The sequence below is a fragment of the Gavialis gangeticus genome, unplaced genomic scaffold (assembly GCF_001723915.1).
Source record: "Gavialis gangeticus isolate Ggan-Ray unplaced genomic scaffold, GavGan_comp1, whole genome shotgun sequence".
NCBI classification, from domain to species: domain Eukaryota; kingdom Metazoa; phylum Chordata; order Crocodylia; family Gavialidae; genus Gavialis; species Gavialis gangeticus.
In genome coordinates, this window is record NW_017729022.1 from 88,700,822 (window position 1) to 88,722,647 (window position 21,826).

At 40.8% G+C, this 21,826-nt stretch overlaps 1 protein-coding gene across 4 annotated transcripts in view; it reads right to left on the reverse strand.

Annotated features, from left to right (window-relative positions):
* Positions 1-21,826, reverse strand: part of EPS8 (epidermal growth factor receptor pathway substrate 8) — a 104,187-nt gene that overhangs the window by 33,338 nt on the left and 49,023 nt on the right. For 2 of the 4 annotated variants that reach the window (XM_019515593.1, XM_019515592.1), the window contains 7 exons: positions 19,303-19,376; positions 15,952-16,078; positions 15,495-15,583; positions 13,632-13,706; positions 11,623-11,771; positions 6,879-7,062; positions 380-414 (listed from right to left, as the gene is read on the reverse strand). In XM_019515593.1, coding sequence (XP_019371138.1) covers positions 380-414; positions 6,879-7,062; positions 11,623-11,771; positions 13,632-13,706; positions 15,495-15,583; positions 15,952-16,078; positions 19,303-19,376 — 733 coding nt within the window. Of the gene's footprint in view, positions 1-280; positions 415-6,878; positions 7,063-11,622; positions 11,772-13,631; positions 13,707-15,494; positions 15,584-15,951; positions 16,079-19,302; positions 19,377-21,826 lie in introns of all 4 variants that reach the window. The other 2 variants (XM_019515591.1, XM_019515590.1) reach the window with 1 other exon arrangement.

The following is a 21,826-nucleotide window of genomic DNA, read 5'->3' on the forward strand; positions in this document are numbered from 1 at the left end:
GTGGGGTTGTTTGGTTTGTTTGTTTGTTTGTTTGTTTTTTTACAGAAGCACTCACTTATGAGAACTTCTCATGAGCACAGAGAGTAAGCTGAAGGAGCTTTGACAGAGAGAGATGCACTAAACAAAAGCAAAAGCAAATACAAGGAGGATTGTCTCCTTGTGGAAATGACTAAGTACTGTGAACTTAGAAGTAACAGTAAACAACGCCACCTGCACCTCAAAAGCAATTAAGTTGGGACAGTTATCCACAGCTCTAAACATAACGTCCATTCAGTGTTACCTATCTACATGTCGGCTAACAGTTTGCTTAAAGGCAGCCACAGCTGCCCCCTGGTCCAGCAGAGGCCCTCTTTTGTAAACTGTGTTACTGAATGCATACCCATCAGATGGAGGATAGTCTGGCACACTGGGATGCTGGAAAACAAAACAAAGAAACAAAAAACAGGATAAATGTTACACACATAACAGTAGGTATTTCATTTATTACAGCAGCATCTTCTGACACACATAGGGTCCTCAGGTGTTTGTTGTTTTGATACAAAACATTAAATCGCCCATGCATTTTAAATCATGAACAAAGATGAGAAGAATAAGGATGTAGAAATTCGATCCTTACTCATCCTGCCATATCAATACAGAAGCTGGTACTTTTTAGTAAGACAATTCAGCAATTCACTAGATCAAGGTTCATGCCATTGCTTCAAATGTCTCTTGTAGCAACAGTCTTTTATAATCAACAGTGACCAAATACCTTTAAAAAGCTTCAGTAGGGAAAATGTTTTAAGGTTTTCTTCTGGATGTGGACACTCTAAATCAGATAACCTACAATTACAATGATCTAATGCAAATTCTGTGTATTTGGATACTCAGGAACATTAATCCCTTACTTTGAAAGTGTAAATATTATTCTGAGAGCCTCATTCTCCCCATTCTCCCACTTTGACACTGAGTAGTATCAGAATCAGGGGAGGGAAGGGGTAAGGTAATATTCAGTAAGCACAAGGATAGAAGAGGAGATGTGCCTAGTAAAATACAATTTACTGGGAACTCATATATCATAATACTAGGTGTGTTACCAGGAATTATTACATGCAAACTGTTAAAAGCTACTCATCCTAGGCCTCCTTTCCTCCCACTATCAGCAGAACATAAAGCACTACCATATGATGTTGAAGGACTGGTCGAGTCTAGCAACTTGTGGGCCAGAAGCTACCAAAAACGTAAGCGCTGTTCCAATTCTTATTTGGTCTGTAACCTAGGGGAAACCACTTACCTAACCTATGTCTACGCCTTCCTTAACTGACACAAAAATAACAGGTATGTCTATGCTGACTCTGTCTGTCCACTTGTGATGTTTCTGCTGACAAATAAAGTCCTGTCCAGTTGCTTCTGCTCTGCACATTAACCCCAGAAATAAGGCACCTAGGAAGCACTGGGCAGCTTCCAGCCTCCCTTCAGCATCTGTCTCTGAAAAGCAGGAAAGCAGCAGTGCAGGGGGTGGGGGGCACACCTCAAACATCTTGAGTTTGGAGAGAGCAGAGCAGGAGCTGATTTGTTTGTGGCAGCCCCAGGAGAGAGTGTGCAGACACACTAAATGATACCTTCCTGTCTTGAGGGCAGAAAGGGTTGTGAAGGCAAATCAGAAACCAATTATATAGCATATATAAGGTGCTAAAAAAAACAATGTTCTTAAAACCTCCTAACATGGCATTGAGCACCCTAGACCTTAAAGCATATAAGCAGCAGATAGCCTGGAAACAGTAATTCACTGTACTTTACGCAGAAATATATTCGTATTGCACCGGCTCTCTTGAGCTTCAATCAGTGGTTTCTCCTCCCCATCCCCCATTTCCATTATAGTTTGATATAATTATTGCTGAACAGACTGCACGTGCAGCCCCTGGCATGTAACCATCTTAAAACTCAGGGGTGAGAATTTTTTTCTTGAATTAGTATCTGTGAAGCCCTCCACTAGACATCAGATCAATCCCTTCTTGTGGGGGTTAGGAACTGTAACCATGGTAGCAACAGGCATATCATTATTTCATGCTGGGTCATATTTTTTTCTGAAAAGGATGCCCTGTGGGAAGATGGAATCCAAAAGGGAAGAGGTCTGGGCTTTACTGTGCTGGTACCTGCCTGTTTCTAGATCATGGTGTCAGCAAATGTTGATGAGATTTCACATACAAAAAAGGAGAGCTTAGGCAAAATCTCATTACTAATTTCTCTTAGGTGCAAATGATACAACACAAAGAAACTGAACGCACCGAAGAAAGGAGAATGTGAAGGACATACCAAAAAAAAAAAAAAAAAAAAAGGGTTTTCCTGATCAACCCCCATCTGATTTTCTCTTTAGCTATTATCATGTATAACCTATTTGCATGCTAACTAATTGGTAATTAGGCCAACATTCAGGTATCACCTTCTATACTGTCATCATTTTCATGTAGACGATTAGCATTTTGCATTCACATAGCAGCTTACATTGAAGGACTTAAAGCACGTCACAAAAATATCAAATTTCACAGCCCATCTGAGATGGGTGTCATTGTAGCTATGGTCCCAGTGAGGAAGCCAAAACAGAGTTAATTTAAATGAGTTTCCCAAGACATTTAGAAAAATCAGTGGCAGAATTAGGAATAGAACCTAGGACTGCCAAGTCTCAGAGGTGCAAACTCTTTGGTTAGTTTTTCTTGGCAATTAGCCACACAATTAACAATCAAAATGGCATAATATTAAAAAGGGACTTAAAAACAATCATTGCAACACAAAAGTCACTTCTACCAGAAACAAATATATATACATATATCTATATACACACATATATATACACACACTTACTGTAACTACAAATAATGCCTAAAATGATAAAAGTTTTATTCACAATCTCCAAGAGGAGAAAATAAAAACATCATTTAAAAATGCACAAAAAATTGTGAGGGAGACAGAGAACAATAAGACTTAAACTAGGTTTTTGTTTTTTTAAATACTAGATTTCAAATGACAGTATCCCATGCAATTTAACTCAATGACTAAGGGGAAAAAACACATTAAATAACTTTCTTTGTCAGCATATTTGTCCTTTGATGCCTTGTTAGGTATTGGGACAAAAAGTCAAGTAATATACAACATAAAGGATAATTTCTTCATTCAGGATATTGTCTTCATTCAGGATACCTCACTTGCAGGATATTAAGATGAATGAATGAAGATATTTTCTTGGGAATTCTTCACTCAGGATACCTCCTTTCCCTGAGTCTCCCCCATTTCAGGTGACTGCCCCAATGACTAAGCTATTGCCTATTCCACAATGGCTCTATTTTTATTTTCTACAAAAAAAAAAAATCATTCCAGTTGGTTTCACACTAGTGTGGAACAGGAACATTTTTTGACGATTGAAAAATGTCAAGGGATAGGAAAACTGCTTCCTCCATATCTCTATTAATTTCTCTGCCCTCCCTGTGAACATAAACAGCCTTTTCCATCAGCTTTCCAAACCTAGCTGGACAGGCCTCAATCAAGAACCAGGAGCTGGATACACTTCAGAATGGAGACCGCCTTTCCCTGTATGATCCCAAACCTCCTCCGCATAAAAAAATGCACCATTGGAGTAACTTACAAATAAAGATTGTTAAAAGAAGGTAATTGAAGGAAGGCTGTTCAGATGGTAGCTGGGTGCTTTTACATTACCTGTGGTTTTGAAAATCTTCCTCCAAATCTTTTTATGTAGACGCCATCTTGCTAAAACAATTGTGGATATGCTAACTTGTAAATGGGGGAAACATCACCATCACTCTATTTCTAATATAGTTGTATTTACTTTTCCCCCCCGAACATACTTCTGGCTTCTGCAGAAATGGCCTAACGGTGACAAGTGAAGCATAAGGATTGATTTTAACCTACAGCCCAGTTTGGGGAGGAGGTGAGCAGCCCTCAGTGCTGAAAGAACAGGTTAGAGACTACTTAGAAAACCCGGACATGTACAAGTCCACGAGGCCGGATGGAATGCACCCGAGGGTGCTAAGGGAGTTGGCTGATGTGATTACAGAAATATTGGCCATCATCTTTGAAAACTCAGGGGGATCAGGAGAGGTCCTGGATGACTGGAAAAGGGAAAACATAGTGGCCATATTTAAGAAAGGGAAGAAAGGATCCAGGAAGCTACAGACCAGTCAGCCTCACCTCAGTCCCTGGAAAAACCTTGGAGCAGATGCTCAAGGAATCCATTTATAATAACTTGGAGGAGGAGGTGGTGATGGATTCACCAGGGGTGAGTCATGCCTGATCAACCTGGTTGCCTTCCATGCTGAGATGACTGGCTCTTTGGCTATAGGAAGACCAGTGGGTATGGTGTATAACTTGATTTTAGCAAGGCTTTTGATATGGTCTCCCACAACATGCTCACAAGCAAGCTAAGAAATTATGGACTGGATGAATGGACTGTAAGGTGAACAGAAAACTGGCTGGAGCATCAGGCTGAGAGAGTAGCAATCAATGGCTCAATATCTAGTTGGTACTCCTCAAGGGGAGTGCCCCAGGGGTTGATTTTGGGGTTGGTTTTGTTCAACGTCTTCATCAACAACCTGGAAGATGGCATAAAGCGCACCCTCAGCAAGTCTGCAGATGACAACAAGCTGGGGGGAGTAGTAGATATGCTGGAGGGTAGGGCTAGGATTTAGAGTGATTTAGACAAATTGGAAGATAGGGCCAAAAGGAATCTCATGAGGTTCAGCAAGGACAAGTGCAAAGTCCTGCACTTAGGACAGAACAATCCCATGCACCAGTACAGGCTGGGGGCTGACAGCAGCTCTGCAGAAAAGTCCTTGGGGGTTACAGGGGACAATAAGCTAAATATGAGTCAGCAGTGTGCTCTTGTTGCCAAGAAAACTAACGGCATACTGGGCTGCATTGGTAGATGTGTTGCGAGTAGGTCAAGGGAAGTGATTATTCCCCTTTGTTCAGCACTGGTGAGGCCACATCTGGAGTACTGTGTTCAGTTTTGGGCCTCCCACTACAGAAAGTATGTGGACAAATTGGAAAGAGTCTAGTGTAGGGCAACAAAAAAGGTTTGGTGGCTGGGGGCCATAATTTATGAGGAAAGACTGAGGGAACTGGGCTTATTTAATTTAGAGAAGAGAAGACTAAGGGGAGATTTAATAGCAACCTTCAACTACCTGAAGGAGCGTCTGAAAGAGGATGGAGCTAGGCTATTCTCAGTGGTAGTAGATGACAGAAAAAGGAGCAACGGTCTCAAGTTGCAGCAAGGGAAGGTTAGGTTAGACATTAGAAAGAATTTTCTCACTAGGAGGGTAATAAAACACTAGAAAAGGTTACCCAGAGAGGTGGTGGAAGCTCCATCTTTGGGGGTTTTCAAAATGTGGCTAGACAAAGCTTTAGCTGGGATGAGATAGTTGGGGATGGTCCTGCTCTGAGCAGGGGGGTGGACTAGATGACCTCCTGAGGTCTCTTCCATCCCTAGCCTCTATGATACTGTTAGGAGCTGTATACAATGGTTAGCTTTCTCCCAGTCACAACTAATATTAACAGAGGTATTCAGGTGACAGTCCCTCCTTGGCTTAAACCAGAACTAAATCAGAAAGTTTTTAGCATGTAAATAATAGATTTTAAAAATATATATATAGAGCAAAAAAATTGAAAAAAAAAATTTCTTTTTACTTTCTATTTTTCAGTTTAAAAAGCTATTATTTCTTTTTTATGAAAATAAATCATTTTCTTCCAAACCACTCACAGGAAATAATGTATACCTCTCAATCAACTCTATTTCAGATACTAAGGGTACTTTTACACGTGCTCCCACACACTCTGATTAGAACGTGGTGGAAGACACTTGATTAAATCAAGGCTGCTGAAGCATTCTAATGAGAATGGTTCAGCATGCTGCAGTATCTTCTGTGTTCAGTGTCTGTATATTTCAAAGCGGTGGCAGGGGCGCTTTAAGTAAAATTTGTCAAACAAGCTTTAGTTAAAGTGCCCACACCACCATTTTGAAATATGGGACAGTGAATACACGAGATGCTGCTGGTGTTTTAATTAGAGCAGCTCCTGAGAACTGCTTTAATTAACATTCAGGCACCCCCCCCCTCCAAGCACATGTGCAGACTCAGTAAAAGTACGAGGATAGGGGATTTTCCCTTGAAGTGCAGTGATCTGGAATATATTTCCAGCCTGCATCCAGCACAGCTCAGATTTGATAATCTTTTCCATGTGACCATCTGTTTCTTAGGAGTCTGAAGGAGATAAATGTTGAGAGTTAGCTCAACCAGAATGACTCTAATAGGCAAATAAGCAGGCCTGTCTTTCACAAGCAGGTTCCTCCAATGTCTCTGCTTTGAATTGAATTGAACTGTATTGTGTGTCTGCTTTGAAATATGGTGAAAGCAGCTTGAGATATAAAAGGGGGCACTGAATTGAGAAACAATAAATAAATTATGATAGTTGCTTTTTATCACACAAGCCATATAACTCCAAGCATTTCAGAAAATCTTCTACAAAACTGCATAAAAAAATATTGATCTAGATTTTACTTAATACACATATATCCAATCTAATAATATATGGTCTCTGAATACTGTTGTACTCAGAGGATAAAACTGGATCCTCAGGGACCACAATCAACTCTCCAATTTTAATCTATGGAAACCCTATGAATTCAGTTCAGTGGGAGCAGAATGAGTGCCTTTATTTTCTTTTTATTCTTGCATGAACCAGACTTGTACTTAGAGAAACACGTACAGAGTTCTAACCAGTTTTTACTGGTGTGGCTGACAGCAGAATCTAGTATCACTTTTAGTGGTCCCAAGCTATACTCTTGACCCCTTATCCCCTACCTTACAAAATGTGTTAGCAATTAACCTTACCTCAGTTGACAGTCTTTTCATTTCTTGTTTGCGCTGCTGCTCTGCAACATTTGCCACAGACTCAGCCAATTGATTCAGTTCTTGTTCCCTGGGAGCTCCCATAAAGCTCAGCAAAGGAGGCTCCCAACCATTTCTGAAGCGTGGAATATAAGGTGGAATAAAATGGTCTTTGGGCCAGTCCACTCTGTAAAAAAAAGGCAGTCATGTATCAAGAACCAGAGAGTTACAGAAAACAGTATTTACTGAGGATTGTTGTGCTTCTTTCTGGAATATAAAGAAGTTGCTCCTGCCCCAGTCAGCTCAGAGAGAGAGATATTTCTCATGCAGTGCAGAAGATGGGTGACAAAGAAGCCTGAGTTATCATTATTCAGGGGTGAATAATGATAAGTATTTACCCCAGAACACCTAGAAGTCCTGCCCTCTCTCTGCTGGGTTAGCATGGACAGGCTTCAGAGCAGCAGCAAGCTGTAAAGTGTGGTTTAAAAAGTAGACATGGAAGCTGGAAACACTATTTATCTAGGGGCTTTGTTACACAGTAATTTTGGGCAGCTCCTAGAGCTCTTGAGCCCTGAACTGTCTGCATATTAATGCCTTACAGTGGTTTTAAGCACTTGTTATGTGGCTTAAAGTTACACCACTGTAGGGCAGGATTATCTCAGAGCCACGCTACCCAGCTCTTGTTTCATTAGGGCATGGCCACTCACCACAGATATGCTGCCCAAGCTGAAGTCCTTTAGTATCCTAGGATCTTTCACATACCCATCCATAGAACAAGCCTGTCCTTGCTCATAGCCCTGTAGTGGCAACTCACAGCTACACATACAGCTCCTAGTCCTGTCCCTGCTCACCAGACCTCTAGTGGCAAGTCACAGCTGTGCAGATGGGGGACAGAGAGGGTTTCTAGACTACGGGTGCAACTGCTCCAAACTCCAGGCTAGAACTAACAACATCTGCACAGCTTACAACGTAAGGTGTAACAAGGGCCTAAAGCTATGAAGGTGAAAGCTAGACCAGAGGATGAATTGCTTTTGTCACACAAAAGAACAAAAAGCCTCACAGGAGTCAATGTAATCACTAAATTTGCTGAACTGAATTTTCTAACACAGACTGCATTTCTGAAAGTACTGTGTTATTCCTTAGAGATCCATTGGTATTCATCATCTGAACTCACTGTATCTGAAGAAGTATTTCATGGTCTGCTGGGCCTATATACTGTACATAAAACATTGCCCTGCAGCATGAATTATTGCCTCCTCAAAGGACAAATAGACCTCAGAATACACTTTATAGTTTCTTTTAACATTACTTATTGTGGGCATTGTTAAAAACAAATCAAGGTGACAAATGCTATCAAACCAGTGTAGAAGCAGCCAGCATTTACTCAGGCACCAACATGTTGATGTTAAGTTATAACCAAGCTCAGCAATCCCTAGGTTATTAATGATCTTCATGTTGTTTCGTGACAAAATATAGCTAAGTTGCACAGCCCAGAACCATTTCACCAGCAGGAAAACAAGAGAACATGTAGCTAGTCACACCATTACTTTAAGGGTTCAAACCTTCCAAATGACTGATGCATACTACTTTTTGGAATAAACCATTATTTTTTCAGAGAGGATTGGATGGGTCAGGGGAATCAACACAGAATAAAAATCCCTCTTATTTTTAGTTCATGCCTTCAATTCCAACACAGGGTTCTAACACTGCAAAAGGGTACCCCCCATACGAGTCCACAAAAACAGATGCCTCTGCTGGATCACAAGATTATCAATTATCAGTCTCAGTAAAAGAGCCAAAAGAAGGATGGGCCTGTAGATTTTTGACCCTAATGAGGGTTGAGTTCAGGAATGAGAGGGAGTACAAGGATCTTTGAAGTGACAAAAGCCTATGGCTGTTCAGCATTTCCTCTGTGCACTTCATATTTAAACAATACATTCAAGTATGTTTTTTTTTATTTAAAAGCACATCATAGGTTGAGGCTAAGTTTATGATTTGATGCGAGTGGGTGGATGAATACGTTCAAAATGTATGACACCTCCGAACCAAATCCTAATATATTTCACGGATAAAAAAAAAACTCAATAAGGAGAGGCAATAGGGGAAGGCTTATCAGCGTTCTCAGGGAGAAAACAGGACAATCAGTTTCATGCCTGAAATGTTCATATACTAAAAAGGGGGATTGAATAGCAGCCTTTAACCATCTGAAGGTTGTTACAAAGAGGATGGAGCTAGACTGTTCTCAGTAGTGGCAGATGACAGAACAAGGAGCAATGGTCTCCAGGAGCAGCAAAGGAGGTTTGAGTTGGATATTAGGAAAAAACCTCTCACCAGGAGGGTGGTGAAGCACTGGAATGTGTTACCTAGAGAGGTGGTGGAATCTTTGGAGGTTTTTAGGCATGACTAGACGAAGACCCATCTGGAATAATCTAGTTGAGGATGGTCCTGCTTTGAGCAGGGGGTGGACTAAATTGACCTCCTGAGGTCCCTTCCCACCCTCATTTTCTGTGATTTTATTATTCTAATAAGAGACATGGGAAACAAACAGAAAAAAATGGAGGTCCTAGTATAATAGAGGAATTATGTAATTGGGATTATGGAGATGTAGTAGGATAGTTCACATGATTGAAGTACTGTCATGAATAGTAATAACTGGTTTAGGAAGGACAGGCAGGGGGGAAAAGAGGTGGTATTGCCCTATATATAAAGGAAATACATATGTATTCTAGGCTACAGTACAAAGTGATGGGGGTAGACCTGTTGAAAGTGTCTGGGTAAAGGTCAGGGGGAGAGCAGCAGGGGGATGTCACAGTGGGCATCACCTAGAGGAGAACAAGGTGATAAGGAACAGACAGCATGGATTTACCAAGAGCAAGACATGCCTAACTAACCTGATCAACCCGATTTCCTTCTACAATAAGGTTTCAGGCTCTCTGAATGGGTGTGTGCATGCGGGGAGGAGGGAGGTGTGTGGGTGGGAGGCAGTAGGTGCAATATCCCTTGACTTTAAAGAAATGCAGGTTAGATTAATACAGTAGGGTGAATACAAAAAATTACTGGATCATTGTGCTCAACAAGACATCAATAGTTCAATGTCTAGTTGGCAGGAGTTATCAATTGGTTCCCTAGGGGTCTGTCCTCGGTCCAATATTTAACATCTTCATTAGTGATTTAGACAATTAGACTGAGTGCATACCTATCAAATTTGCAGATGACATCAAATTTGTTGGAGTTGCAGACACTCTTGAAGGTAGGGCTAGGATCCAGAATTACAGGGATAAACTGGAAGAATGGGCCAAAAAAATCAATCAGATGAAATTCAACAGGGCAAATGCAAAGTCCTGCACTTGGCACAGAATAACTGCATGCACAAACGCAGACTGGAGAATGACTGGCTAGGTTATAATACAGTAGACAAGGACCTGGAGGTTACCATGGGTCATAAGCTGAATATGAGCCAACAGTGTCTTCTTGTTTCCAAAAAGCAAACAGCAAGATGGGTTGTATTAACAGAAGTATCACAGGCAAATAAGGGGAAGTGATTCTTCCACTCTATTCAGCACCTGGAGTATTGTGTCCAGTTTTGGGCCCCACACTTCAAGAAGGATATGGACAGATTGGAAAGAGTCCAGCAGAGAATGAGGAAAATGAATAGAAGCTGAGGAAGCATGACTTATTTGGAAAGGCTGAAATAGATAGGGTTGTTTGGAGATTAGGAAGAACTTTCTGACCATGAGGGTGGCCAAGCATTGGAACAGGCTACCTAGAGAAGTTACAGAATCTCCATCCCTGGAAATTTTCAAGAGCAGCGTGGACAGACACTTGGCTAGGATGATTTAGTCACAGATGTTCCTGCCACTGCAGATTATCATCATCTGAAGTAACCCAACTCCAAGAACCATGTGGTTTAGAAACACTGTATTGATTTTAATTTTTTTCAAATGTCCTGTTATTACGCTTCAAGCCTATAAGAATCCCAGAGAGAGAGAGAGAGAGAGAGAGAGAGAGAGTGTGCGCACGTGCGTGCACAGCCAAAACATAATGTATGAAGAGGGAAAATATTTGCTATGTTCTAACTGCAGGCACTGATGAATCCATTACATTAAAGTGTGGATTCCCTTATGCATATACACTTAACATCATTCAGTTGTTAAATTAACACCATTGCTTAAATAAAAATCTTTTCCTTAAAAGACGTTTTGGAGACATCAATAATTGTTGTAAGCCTGCTGCTTTAAATAATTTTGGAAGTTCAAAGTACAAATCTGTTTGTAATTCTCTTTATAATAATGTTGTCATTATTTAGTTACTAAATAATGCACTTCCCTTAAAATAGACTGTTAATTGAGTCCAGCTGGTTGATGACCAAATGACAATGGAAATGGAGGGGGAGATTGGAAAGGGAATGGAAAGGGCCATTTAGAAAGATGGTGGGTGAAAGATTATGCAGTTAAGTTTGCCCTTTTGATATCACAGGCAAAATAAAAAGCCACACTTGGAACTGTTTTCATTTCTAAACACCACCTCCCAACTCCTCAAAGGTTGGCCTGACGTCCACTGAAATCAAAGAAAGCCTTCACACTGACTTGTGAAGAAGGTAGATCAGGCTCAAAGAAAGCCAAAATTCACATTACTTACACAGAGTTTACTTTAGCATGAACAATCTGGTGAGTGCAGAGATATTTCTAGTGACCTGATATTACATTGTCAAAAATCATCTCTAAAATATGCAAAGAGATTTTCTTACCTGGCTTTGGTCCATGCATCACCCAATGACATCCACAATTGCCCTTCCTCACTATTCACAGTAAAACGCAAAAAATCTATGGTATCCTTTGTTAGGAGGGGGCTGAGTACTGTACCAGCAAGTTCTGGACCTCCAGTTGCTTGTACCACCTACATGAAGACAATTTTAAAGTACTATTTATTCAATTTAAAAATCAATGGATTTAAATATTCGTGCTCAACAGATGTTAAGTGAAACTTAAAGAAAGGTTGAGACTACAGGGATTTTGTATAGAAGTGTTAGAGAGTAGAACTGGAGCAGACGGCTTTTTAAAAGAACATGCCTTTACCTTAAAAAGTAAAAAAAAACAAAACAAAAACCCCAAACCCTAAAAAAAAGTATACTTTTCTTCTAGAAGGCCACACGTTAAAAATACCAGTGAGAAGCTCATGTTATTGCATTTGATAGAATCCTAATGAAGCTGGTGTCCTGAGTATCAGCTGTAACCTGTTGCTGCTGGCAACCTTATCGTTGCCCTCATCATGTGAACACACTTTTGCCTATAATTCTTCAAATGCCATTTGTTTAGTTTCCCCCCGCCATTTTAGATGTGGCATGGGATGGTTTCTTTATATTTCTGTGATCAAATTGCATTTAACTAATAAAAATACTGTCTAGATCTCCTTATGGTGGATATGCATTTAAATCTCTTTCCACAGTGTTTAAATAGAAGGCAATAGCTTTGTACTCATTTCCCTTATTAAGAAAAAAATGTAAGTATAGGCAAAATTTGAATTTGTATATACGTTTTAAAACTAGGGTTAATCTTAAAAAAAAATCTTGCTATAAAAGACTAGTATATTGATAATTCGGGGTGAATTTTCTAAATAAAGACTTGCTAGTAGGGGTGTGCGAAATGGGCCGTATTTGATTAGGATTAGGCATGAATTGGGGATAGTGATTCAATTCGTTTATTTGGATCACCATCCCGATTCAATTTAGTTGAATCCGAATCTGAAGATTCAATGCCAATTTGGAGAATCAGTGATTTGGCCATAGACACAGATTTAAATGTTTTTTGTACATACCTCGAGGTGCCAGGCACGGCTCGTGAACACTGCGATGCTGGGGCGGACGGAGCATCCCACAGGAGCACAGGCTGGGGGGGGTCCCATGCACGCTCAGCAAACCAGAAGTACTTCCAGGTTTGCGGGGGACTGTGCTGGGGGGCACCCCTCACTCCCCCAGCTCAGCAATCGACCACAGGGGGACCCCTGGTGCCCCCAGCCCGAGGAGGTACCAGTTGGTGAGCTGGGGGCACACAAGGGGTGAAGGGCAGCACATCCCCTGGTGGACCCAGAAGTGGACCAGAAGTGCTTCTGGTCAACTTCTGGGTCTGCTGCCAAGTGCACTGGGGACCCTCCACACTCCTGTCAGACTCTCCATCTGCCCCAGCATCTCAGCATTCACGAGCCACCTGCTACTTAGAGGTATTTAGAAAAAACATTTAAAGCTGTGTCTATGTCTGAATAGTCTAATCTTTCCAAATCAATTCGGAGGGTTCCAATTTGATTTGGAGATATTAAAGGGTCTCCTGATTCAATTCGGATTTGGAAATTTGGCCACCGATTGGGGCCGAATCTCTGCTGAATCAAATCAGTGACCGAAGCTTCGTGCAGCCCTACTTGCTGGGTCTTTGAATGATGGAAGCTTTGAAGAAGGGTGGGGAGAGATCAGCTTGGATAGGCCCTGCGTAAACATGCTCCCTCTGGGCTGCCTGTCTCTGATACTAAAAGATACTGGATACTGAGTTACATGGGCCTATGGCCTGGCCCAATATGGCATTCCTTATGTTCTTAACATGCTTATTTTCTAAATAGGTCCTGATCCAAAAAATGAACTACACTAGTAATTTTTCCTTACCCTCTCCCCACTAACCCATTTTTAATCTCATTACATTTTTAAATGTTCCAGAGCACTTAAATGAAGCAAGCCTGATGGACACATTCAAAAAAATCATAAAACCTTACCATATTTAATGGTGTAAACAGAAAATGAACCAATTCAGGTGCACTAGGGTTCTGGATGTGGGATTTCAATTTGGCCTGAGGGAGGAAAAAGAAAACAAATTGATAACTTTAATGACAGTTAAGTAGTGCTTAGCAAAATCACCCTTCAAAGGGAAGATATTTTAGTTATGGAATTAAAATGCATGTCATATTTTGCATTTTATTGTGTTTATTATACGTATGGGGTGATAAAAACTGGGACATGCCTCTCTCCCAGTTACCCCTTGGAAAGGAGATGTCGCATAAACAACCCATAAAATGTTGAACTAACTACCACAGTACACCCTCCAATGAGGAGGTGAGGCTTGTGTAAATGCTTGTAATGTGCTTGAGGAAAGGCTCTTAAATGCAGGAGGCAGGAGAAGAAAGGGTTAAGAAATCTTAAACGTGGAGCATCACACTGTTCAACCATGTGCTCTCAGGTGCAAGAGCATCAAGATGGAGAAGACCTGATTTTCGCCACAAGAGTGTCTATGATTTAAGAGTTTAAGATCAGACACTATTGTAAACATCCAGTCTGATCTGCAAAACAGGCTATGGCACTTGCCTGAATTAACTGCAATTTCAAGTACATAAAGAACATGATGTAGGGCAACTTTCCCTAAATTCCCAACCTGTACAAATATCTTGTAGAGTACATCACACCCTCCACCACCAGAACACACACACCTCCACACAGACACCAGCAGCCAGTATGTGACTTCGTACCACAAGGTGCCAATGACTGGTGATGCACAGGGGAAGAGCAATCCATGGGCTAGAGTATTTTGAGGCTAATACGTTTTGTGTGCATTTTCATGGCATACTTGACAAGTATTATTCAGCGTACTTTGCAATGGCAATGAGTACAGAATCTGACAGGCACAAATGAAATACTAAATAGAGAGTATTAATAGTGAGACTGGCACATGTGCAAGAGCTGAGCTTTTCCCTAACAAACCTCTCAGGAAATCATTTTACAATTAAAATTCTACTTTTGCTAGTAAAACTCTTGAAACATCCTTTTTATGTATTCTTCTTTTGAAATTAAAAAATCCACACACACAAGCCATCAGTCAGGAGACAGCCCAGTCAAATCTTTGCTGCTCCAGGATCTATAGATTGGCATTGCAATTTTGGACACAGATGAAAGGAGCCAAATGCCACCTGGGCCATTCTTGGCTCCTCTGTAGATAGGGACTTTGGAGCCCAGATCACACAAGGAACAGCTCAGCTACTTTCAGTTCTGTTTAAGTCAACTTGACTGGATTGGAACATGAAGTAGGAACAACATGGATTTATCACAGAGGCACGTATCCTGCCCTTCGAACCATGAGATTGAGTACCAACCACTTGTTCCTGCTCTGTGTACAAATGGTTCAAGAAATGCAATCTGGCCCAGGTGAACTCAGCATCGCTTTCAGTCTTCAGCATACTTGTTGGTGCATGACCAATGCCATTTTAACAGAGGCTACAATACATTTTTTTAAATCATTTTTCACAGATGGAGTGAGAACAAGAGGGGGCAAGGTAATTTTTCATGCCCCTGACCATGCCGACATACCCCAGAAAACTAATGCTCTAGCAAAGATGCTACACCAGGCTTGCTACCCATCTGTTTCTTGTTTCATATTAACACGCCCCCCCCACAACAACAAAAACATTCTAGCAACTAGGGATGGGTGGTGGTTTGTGGTGCTAGGGGCAAAACTGACATGACCAGGTGCCCTCAGTCAAATTTGAGGCAGCTGAGAAAGAAAAACAACACACTGTCTGACTTCAGAGAAGCTAGGAAATGCTGCTCCTGCCTACCCTGTGGAGCGGTAGCTGGTAGCAAGTACTTACAAGAAGGTTAAAGCCATGCTTGAATTTCTGAAAACAATCAACAAATTCATCTGGAGGTGGCGGTTTTGCACGGAGAGTGAGAACCCCCTCTAGTGAACAAAATGAAAAATGCATCTGTTAGAGTAATCCAGCACACTTACAGTTATTGCTATGGGTTCTAGTCTGAAGCCTTTACTCGCATCAGTATTCCACATTGACTTGAAGAATGGGACTTCAATGGGATTTGCTTACATGAGTAAGGACTGCAAGACTAGAACAATTTTTTGTTCTCACTATATATCCAGACCTAAAGGAAAATAAAATCATTTGTTTAATTAAATTGAAATTGCAACCATAAAAAAAACTCCTCCCCCCACACACACATTTCCTAGGTACATACATGGTTTTGGCGGGGAGGGGGGGGTGGAATCATAATCATAATAAATCCTAGGGGCATGGAAGGGGGAGTAGCTCTTACCTCCAGGTCCTTTCTTTTTATTTTTTTTGGTTTTCTTTCTCTTTGAAAGCTCAGAAAATGCCTCAGCAGATTTTTGAAGTTTAGTAACAAAATATTCAATGTCATCCAAAATATGGTTCAGAATTTGCTATAGAAAAGTAAGAAAACAATCACTCTCCCTATCTTAAATAGCAGTTGGTCATTAAAACAAAAAACAAAAAAACAAAAACAAAACAAAACAAACAAACAAACAAAAAATCTGTAAATTTGTAGTTTCCTACATTCACCATCAGTTGCAGAAAGTTCTGTATGTTTAGGTTCATTTTAAGTCTGACATTTATAAAACTGACATTTGTTTATTTCTAAAGTTTAAATATCCATTTGAAAAAGTCACGATCATTAAAAGCTCTTCTAGGCAAGTATTGCATTTTGGCATCCATTAGCTCTAATTCACATAATGTATTTTCCCACAGAGTACATGAAAAAAATGTTGTTAAAGCATAACTTTTTCTATGCTACTCATAGAGAAGTAAGGCTGGAAGGGAGTTCAAAGAGACCATCTAGTCCAACCAGGGATCTACAGTTGAGCCATTTTCTTACATGGCATACTTTAATATTTACTTTGATGCAATACAGTAAAACTGCTATTTTACTAAATACCTTACTTCATTTTGCTATATATGGAAGATTCCTTAACCAACTTAAATACCATATGTACTTGACTATAAAATGATGTTGAATATATGAAAATCCCCCAGCAATTAGATTCTCTATAAGGAAGATAAATACATGTGTTACAATTTTTCAAGTGTAGAATCTACTTATCGGAGGGCTGTCTTGAATTGGTCCCCCTCTGACTGCTACAGCAGGGAAAATTGGGGGTGGGGGTCAGGTGGCTTGCCCTCTGCTCCCCCCTACAACATCTTCCCCCTGCAGTCTTCCTGCCCCATGTAACTATTTAGCCCCACATAGGCTGTTCCCTCTCTGAGCACAACATGGTAGTGAGCTGCACATGACAGTAAGAGGGGAGAAAGGGACCGAGGGGAGGGCAGCAGTTCCCTCCTTTCCCCCAATCCACCACTTCCCTACCGTTGAAAACTGCTGCAGTTTTTAGTATAGGTAACTCCATAAACAAGCTTTTGAGTAGCATTCTTATACCTACTTATACATAATACAAACCATGCATGACATTAGTCCAAAGCCAAAAGTCTCATGACTTACGTACAGTTCATTGGGCTGGACCCCAGCAGAGCCCATAGTATTTCATACCACGGTGATCCCATATCTCAACACTACTCTGTATGTGTGTGTATTCAACCAAGGATCCATGTGCTAATTAGCCCCTCCACTCATGACAGGAACCAGGTGTTCTTGTCACAAGTCCTGAGACCCTCCAAAAATTTATATGCAGATGAGGTCCAGGGCTGCCTGGTCCATTTCCACCTCAAGATGGAAGGGCCATATTAATCATATGCAACAGGCTGAGAGACAGGAGCTTGGTGATGTTTGCTAGACATTCCTGGTGGGGAAACAGGAATAATTGGAAATGGGAAAGAAAGGCACTGCTGAGCTGTGGGAGTGAAGAGGAAGTTGAAATGTATTTGATATAGTGGTTCACCATGATTTGAAAAAGAGTCGATGCTCAGGGAGGCTCGGCACAATGAGCACTGCATCTTATTCAGATAGACTGCACAGACCTGCCCTTGTAAAGGATACCCCAAAATTACTTGGCAGGGGAAATACTATGACCATGATGGTGGTAGGGGAAGGTAATGCAATTCAAATGGCACTGTGTAGTGCAGGGTGCACCCTTGTCTGCTTCCAGACAGGACTCCCTACAAGAGCCTCATGCTTAGCTTCTCACTGGCCAGTTTCCAGCGGGAGGATCTCAGCTACATGCCAGCTTTATGGAAATGGGAGATTCCTCCCCAGCTTGCTCCTGTGGCCATACTGCTAAGGGCAAGCAAAACTCAGGGGCACCCAAATCCCAAGTCTCCAGGCTCGAGCCTGAATGTAGGATGCTTTCCAAATGATTTGGAAATATCTGAAGCCCCAGGCTAGGGTGGAGGATATTTGCCAGTAGCAGGGCCACATATGGTTTCCAAATGAGTCAAATGGATTTGGACCTGATCTGGCTAATTTGACCTGGGACATAAACATTTTTCCCTAAAAAGGTGCCCCATCAACATCTCAGCATTTTTGGGTATGATCAAATGTAGCACTTTTGTCACCAAGGGAAGGGTGTCAGGGCTGGCTCTGGCTCTCCTGGTGCCAGCCTGGTATTGCCAGTACCTCCAGGCCCAGCACTATTTCCCTGTGAAAGGAACACTTGCCTGCTTTTTTCTAAGGACCAAAAAGGTTCCTATCAGTGTATTTACCTAATATAGGACAGGTATAATATGGTCATGCTCAGCATGGGCTACACTCAATCAAGTTCCTAGCTGGTTTCTATGACTGAGCACATGCTCCTTCTAGCAGCAGTTTAATAACAGGGAACATATTTAATGAGGGGGTTTGCTGGTATGCAAATATAAGATGAGGGGCTTTTCCCTCCCATGCTGATTAGGGAAAAAACCTTTTCTTTTTTCAAGTCAATATGGTAACTCTTATGCATAAAGGGAAGAATAGACTAAGTAGAGCACAGGTATGTGCGACAATTCAAGAACGTACTTAAGTACATGCTTAGGTCCAGCTCAATTCTGCTGCATTTTAAACAGATTTAAGCCCCATAAAGTTTAAGGGGATGTAAGTACACTCTTCAGCACCTTCCTGAAACAAAGCTTAAGTGTATTTGTTTCTCATATCTAAGTTTCTAGCTTTCCAGAACTGAATCTGATTTTAGTCCTCATCTCAGTTCTCATTTCAGCTCCTTGAAAATCTATTGTAGATACAATCTGGCATGGCTGGAAATTTTTCCTTCTGAAATGAAGTTTGTTTGTGGAAAAAAGTCTCTTTCTGCTCATGAAGCAACAATTTAGAACAGTGTTTCTTAACCTGTGGGTTGTGACCCAAAAGTGGGTCGCAAGACTATATGAAAGGGTCATGAACAAACTTTAAATATGGATCAACAAACTTTAAAAATGTATTCTTCTTTAAAGTAGAAAAATGTGGGAAACCATGGCTTTTCCCTTGCAGACTGGCAAAGTTCCAGCCTGCAAGGTGCTGCTTCGGACCCCCCATACCCCGAACACATCCTCCCTGCCCCACACACTGCGGGGGATGAGACCCGGGGGGCAGGAAGCAGCGTATTGGAAGTGAGGGGCACTGGGTCAGGACTGGCCATTGATGTTTACAAATGGGTCCTGGTACAAAAAATATTGAGAACCACTGAACTAGGAGACTGATCGATACTGCATGTATTTTCTCACTTACAACATCTCTGTCAATCCTGGCTGCCATCATCTCAGCTGTTTCTTCATGTTCAGGGAACTGTCTGGGTTTTTCATCTATGAAGAAAGAGAAAGAGAAAGAGAAAAACACACACAATGCAGAGTACATCAGGAACTAAAGTTTGCTCTCTCCTAACCCTACACAGAAATCATAGTGCTAGAAGTAGAGGGAAGGCTAACATTATTCATGCCTCATTTGCCAGTGTTCAAAGGTGGGACACAACGTACAACTGTCCAGATGAGGCCAAAAAAGAAGTATGTTTCTATTGTTTTAGGTGCTGTACAAATATGAAACAAAGAAAGATTACAGGCCCTGAGGCAGGAAATAAGTGATATCCTTTTGCCCCTCCCATAGGAGAATCAGAATGCAAAAACAGCTTTCCTGTCCAGCAGCCAAGTATCTTTCTATTTCTCTGCAGATCTCCACCCCCATCTCTATTGCAAATGTCAGACTTTACATTTATACCCTTTTAACAGCTTATCAATACCTGCCATCCTTCATTCTTCATCAAGATGACTGCTCCTGCCCTTGAACAACCCATGATACCAAACGCCAATATGCCTTGTTAGATTTTCAAGAATGTTGTTTTCCTATCTGGCTCCTCCACTCACTTGGGAGGTACGCTCTGTCTCATCACCACACAAATCTCCCTCTTTATCAGGCTTAAAATTGCTCCTCTTAAAGCTCTCTTTTGCTACAAAGAAAACCTGGACAACAGCAAAGCTGCTGGTGGTCTGAGACCACTGCCTGTTATATTGATCAACAGTGTTTCTTTGTTTACAGGTGATCCTCCATCTGTCTATAACCATGTGTTGTTCCCTGATGAGCATAAGCTTTCCGGGGCAGGGACCATCTTTTTGTATCAATGCCTGATACAATATGGTTCTGGCGAATGCTGATGGTAATACAAACAACGATAAAAATAAAGTGCAAAATAGTCTGTGGCCTGAAGAACTTTAAGTTTTCATGCCTTGATCGTGCCCTTGCTCGTACATTAGACTTACACTTGTGTGTAGTCCTCACAGAAGTCAATAAACTATTCATATGAATTAAGGTAAGCATGTTCATACATTTGCAACAATCAAGGCCTAAATCAGGTAATGGAAGACAGCAGAGAAGGGTGTACAATTAAATAAGTATAAGTGGATGAAGTACTGATTTCTCCCATTTGTAGTCATCATCAGTATCCCCATAGTGTTTCTAGGTGAAACATGTTTTGAGGAAGGAAGAGGAAAAGTTTTGGGTTAAAAGATGAATTCAAAGCAGACATTCTATATAAAAGGAGAAATATGAAAAAGACATAGCAAGTAAAGCTGGCAAATAAGTAAAAGAGTGTGACACTGTTCACAAAAAGGAGAGGAAGTAATAGGATGTGACAAGATTGCACAAGGAGAGAAGGGCAGATACAGCCAGCAATTTTTGGAAAACAGCTAATCTTAATGCTCTGTGGAATCACTGTAAGCTCTATATTAAAGTTACATTTAGACACCGACGCATTTTTCTCCTCTTAACAGTGGGAGCTTCCATCAATACATTTTTGACAGTATCCATGTAAATAGAAAAGGACTCCGTAACTGACTGGGGCTCAATTCAGTAACAGCCCACTTTACCAACAAAACCTTTGATTTGTCCTTATGTTTGACTCTGTTTAGTCTTCACTTGAGATACTTTTACTGCTGCATGATGGTATGAAAGTGTTCTACCATTGTTGTTTTCTGGGGGCATTTAAGCTGTTTCACTCTGCACAATCATGCACTTTCATAAATAGTACTTCAGTCTGATAAATGGCAAGTGTAACCCAAAAAAGCTTAGAAACAATAGCTTTTTATTTTTAATTTTAATGAGAACCCATTACAGTAAAAAAAGACTCAATTTAGCTAAAATTATTTTTTTAATGTATTGCCTTCTACTGAAAGTTGGAAGTAACACATCTAATTAGCAATCCTTTCAAATTTTTGTCTTACAGAAATCAGATTTCCAATTCCAGATAAAAATCAGAAGCCCTAAGCAGAGGATACAAAAACCATTTTTTCCATAGTACTATGTCTATGCTTTCTTCCAGACTTACAAAAATGACCAATTAATTTAGCCCTATAGTTTATTCCAAAACTAGTAGGCGCAGAGTCCAAAGCCCTACTCAGCTGAGAAATAAAAAAGTGACAGGTCCCTGCCATCAGAATTTTACCCTGGAACGGTCTGCTTTTACTCATCTCCTGTTACTAAGCACAGTATCATCGAACAAGTCATGCTTGCTATTAAGTACATTAGTAAGACTCTGTAGGAACCAGAGTCAGTTAATTTTAATAAACAACGGGGACATATCAATACTAACAGAAGAGAGCCATGAAAAGAAAAAAAAAAAAAATCAAGCTGCACATGCATGACACACTTTGAAAACTGGTGGTAATTGACACTAAAAATCAAGCTGTAACCAACATAAGTTTCCTAGTAGGGTATGATGAAGGAAATGACAGCTCATTTTTAAAAGAACATGAGGAAATCTAAG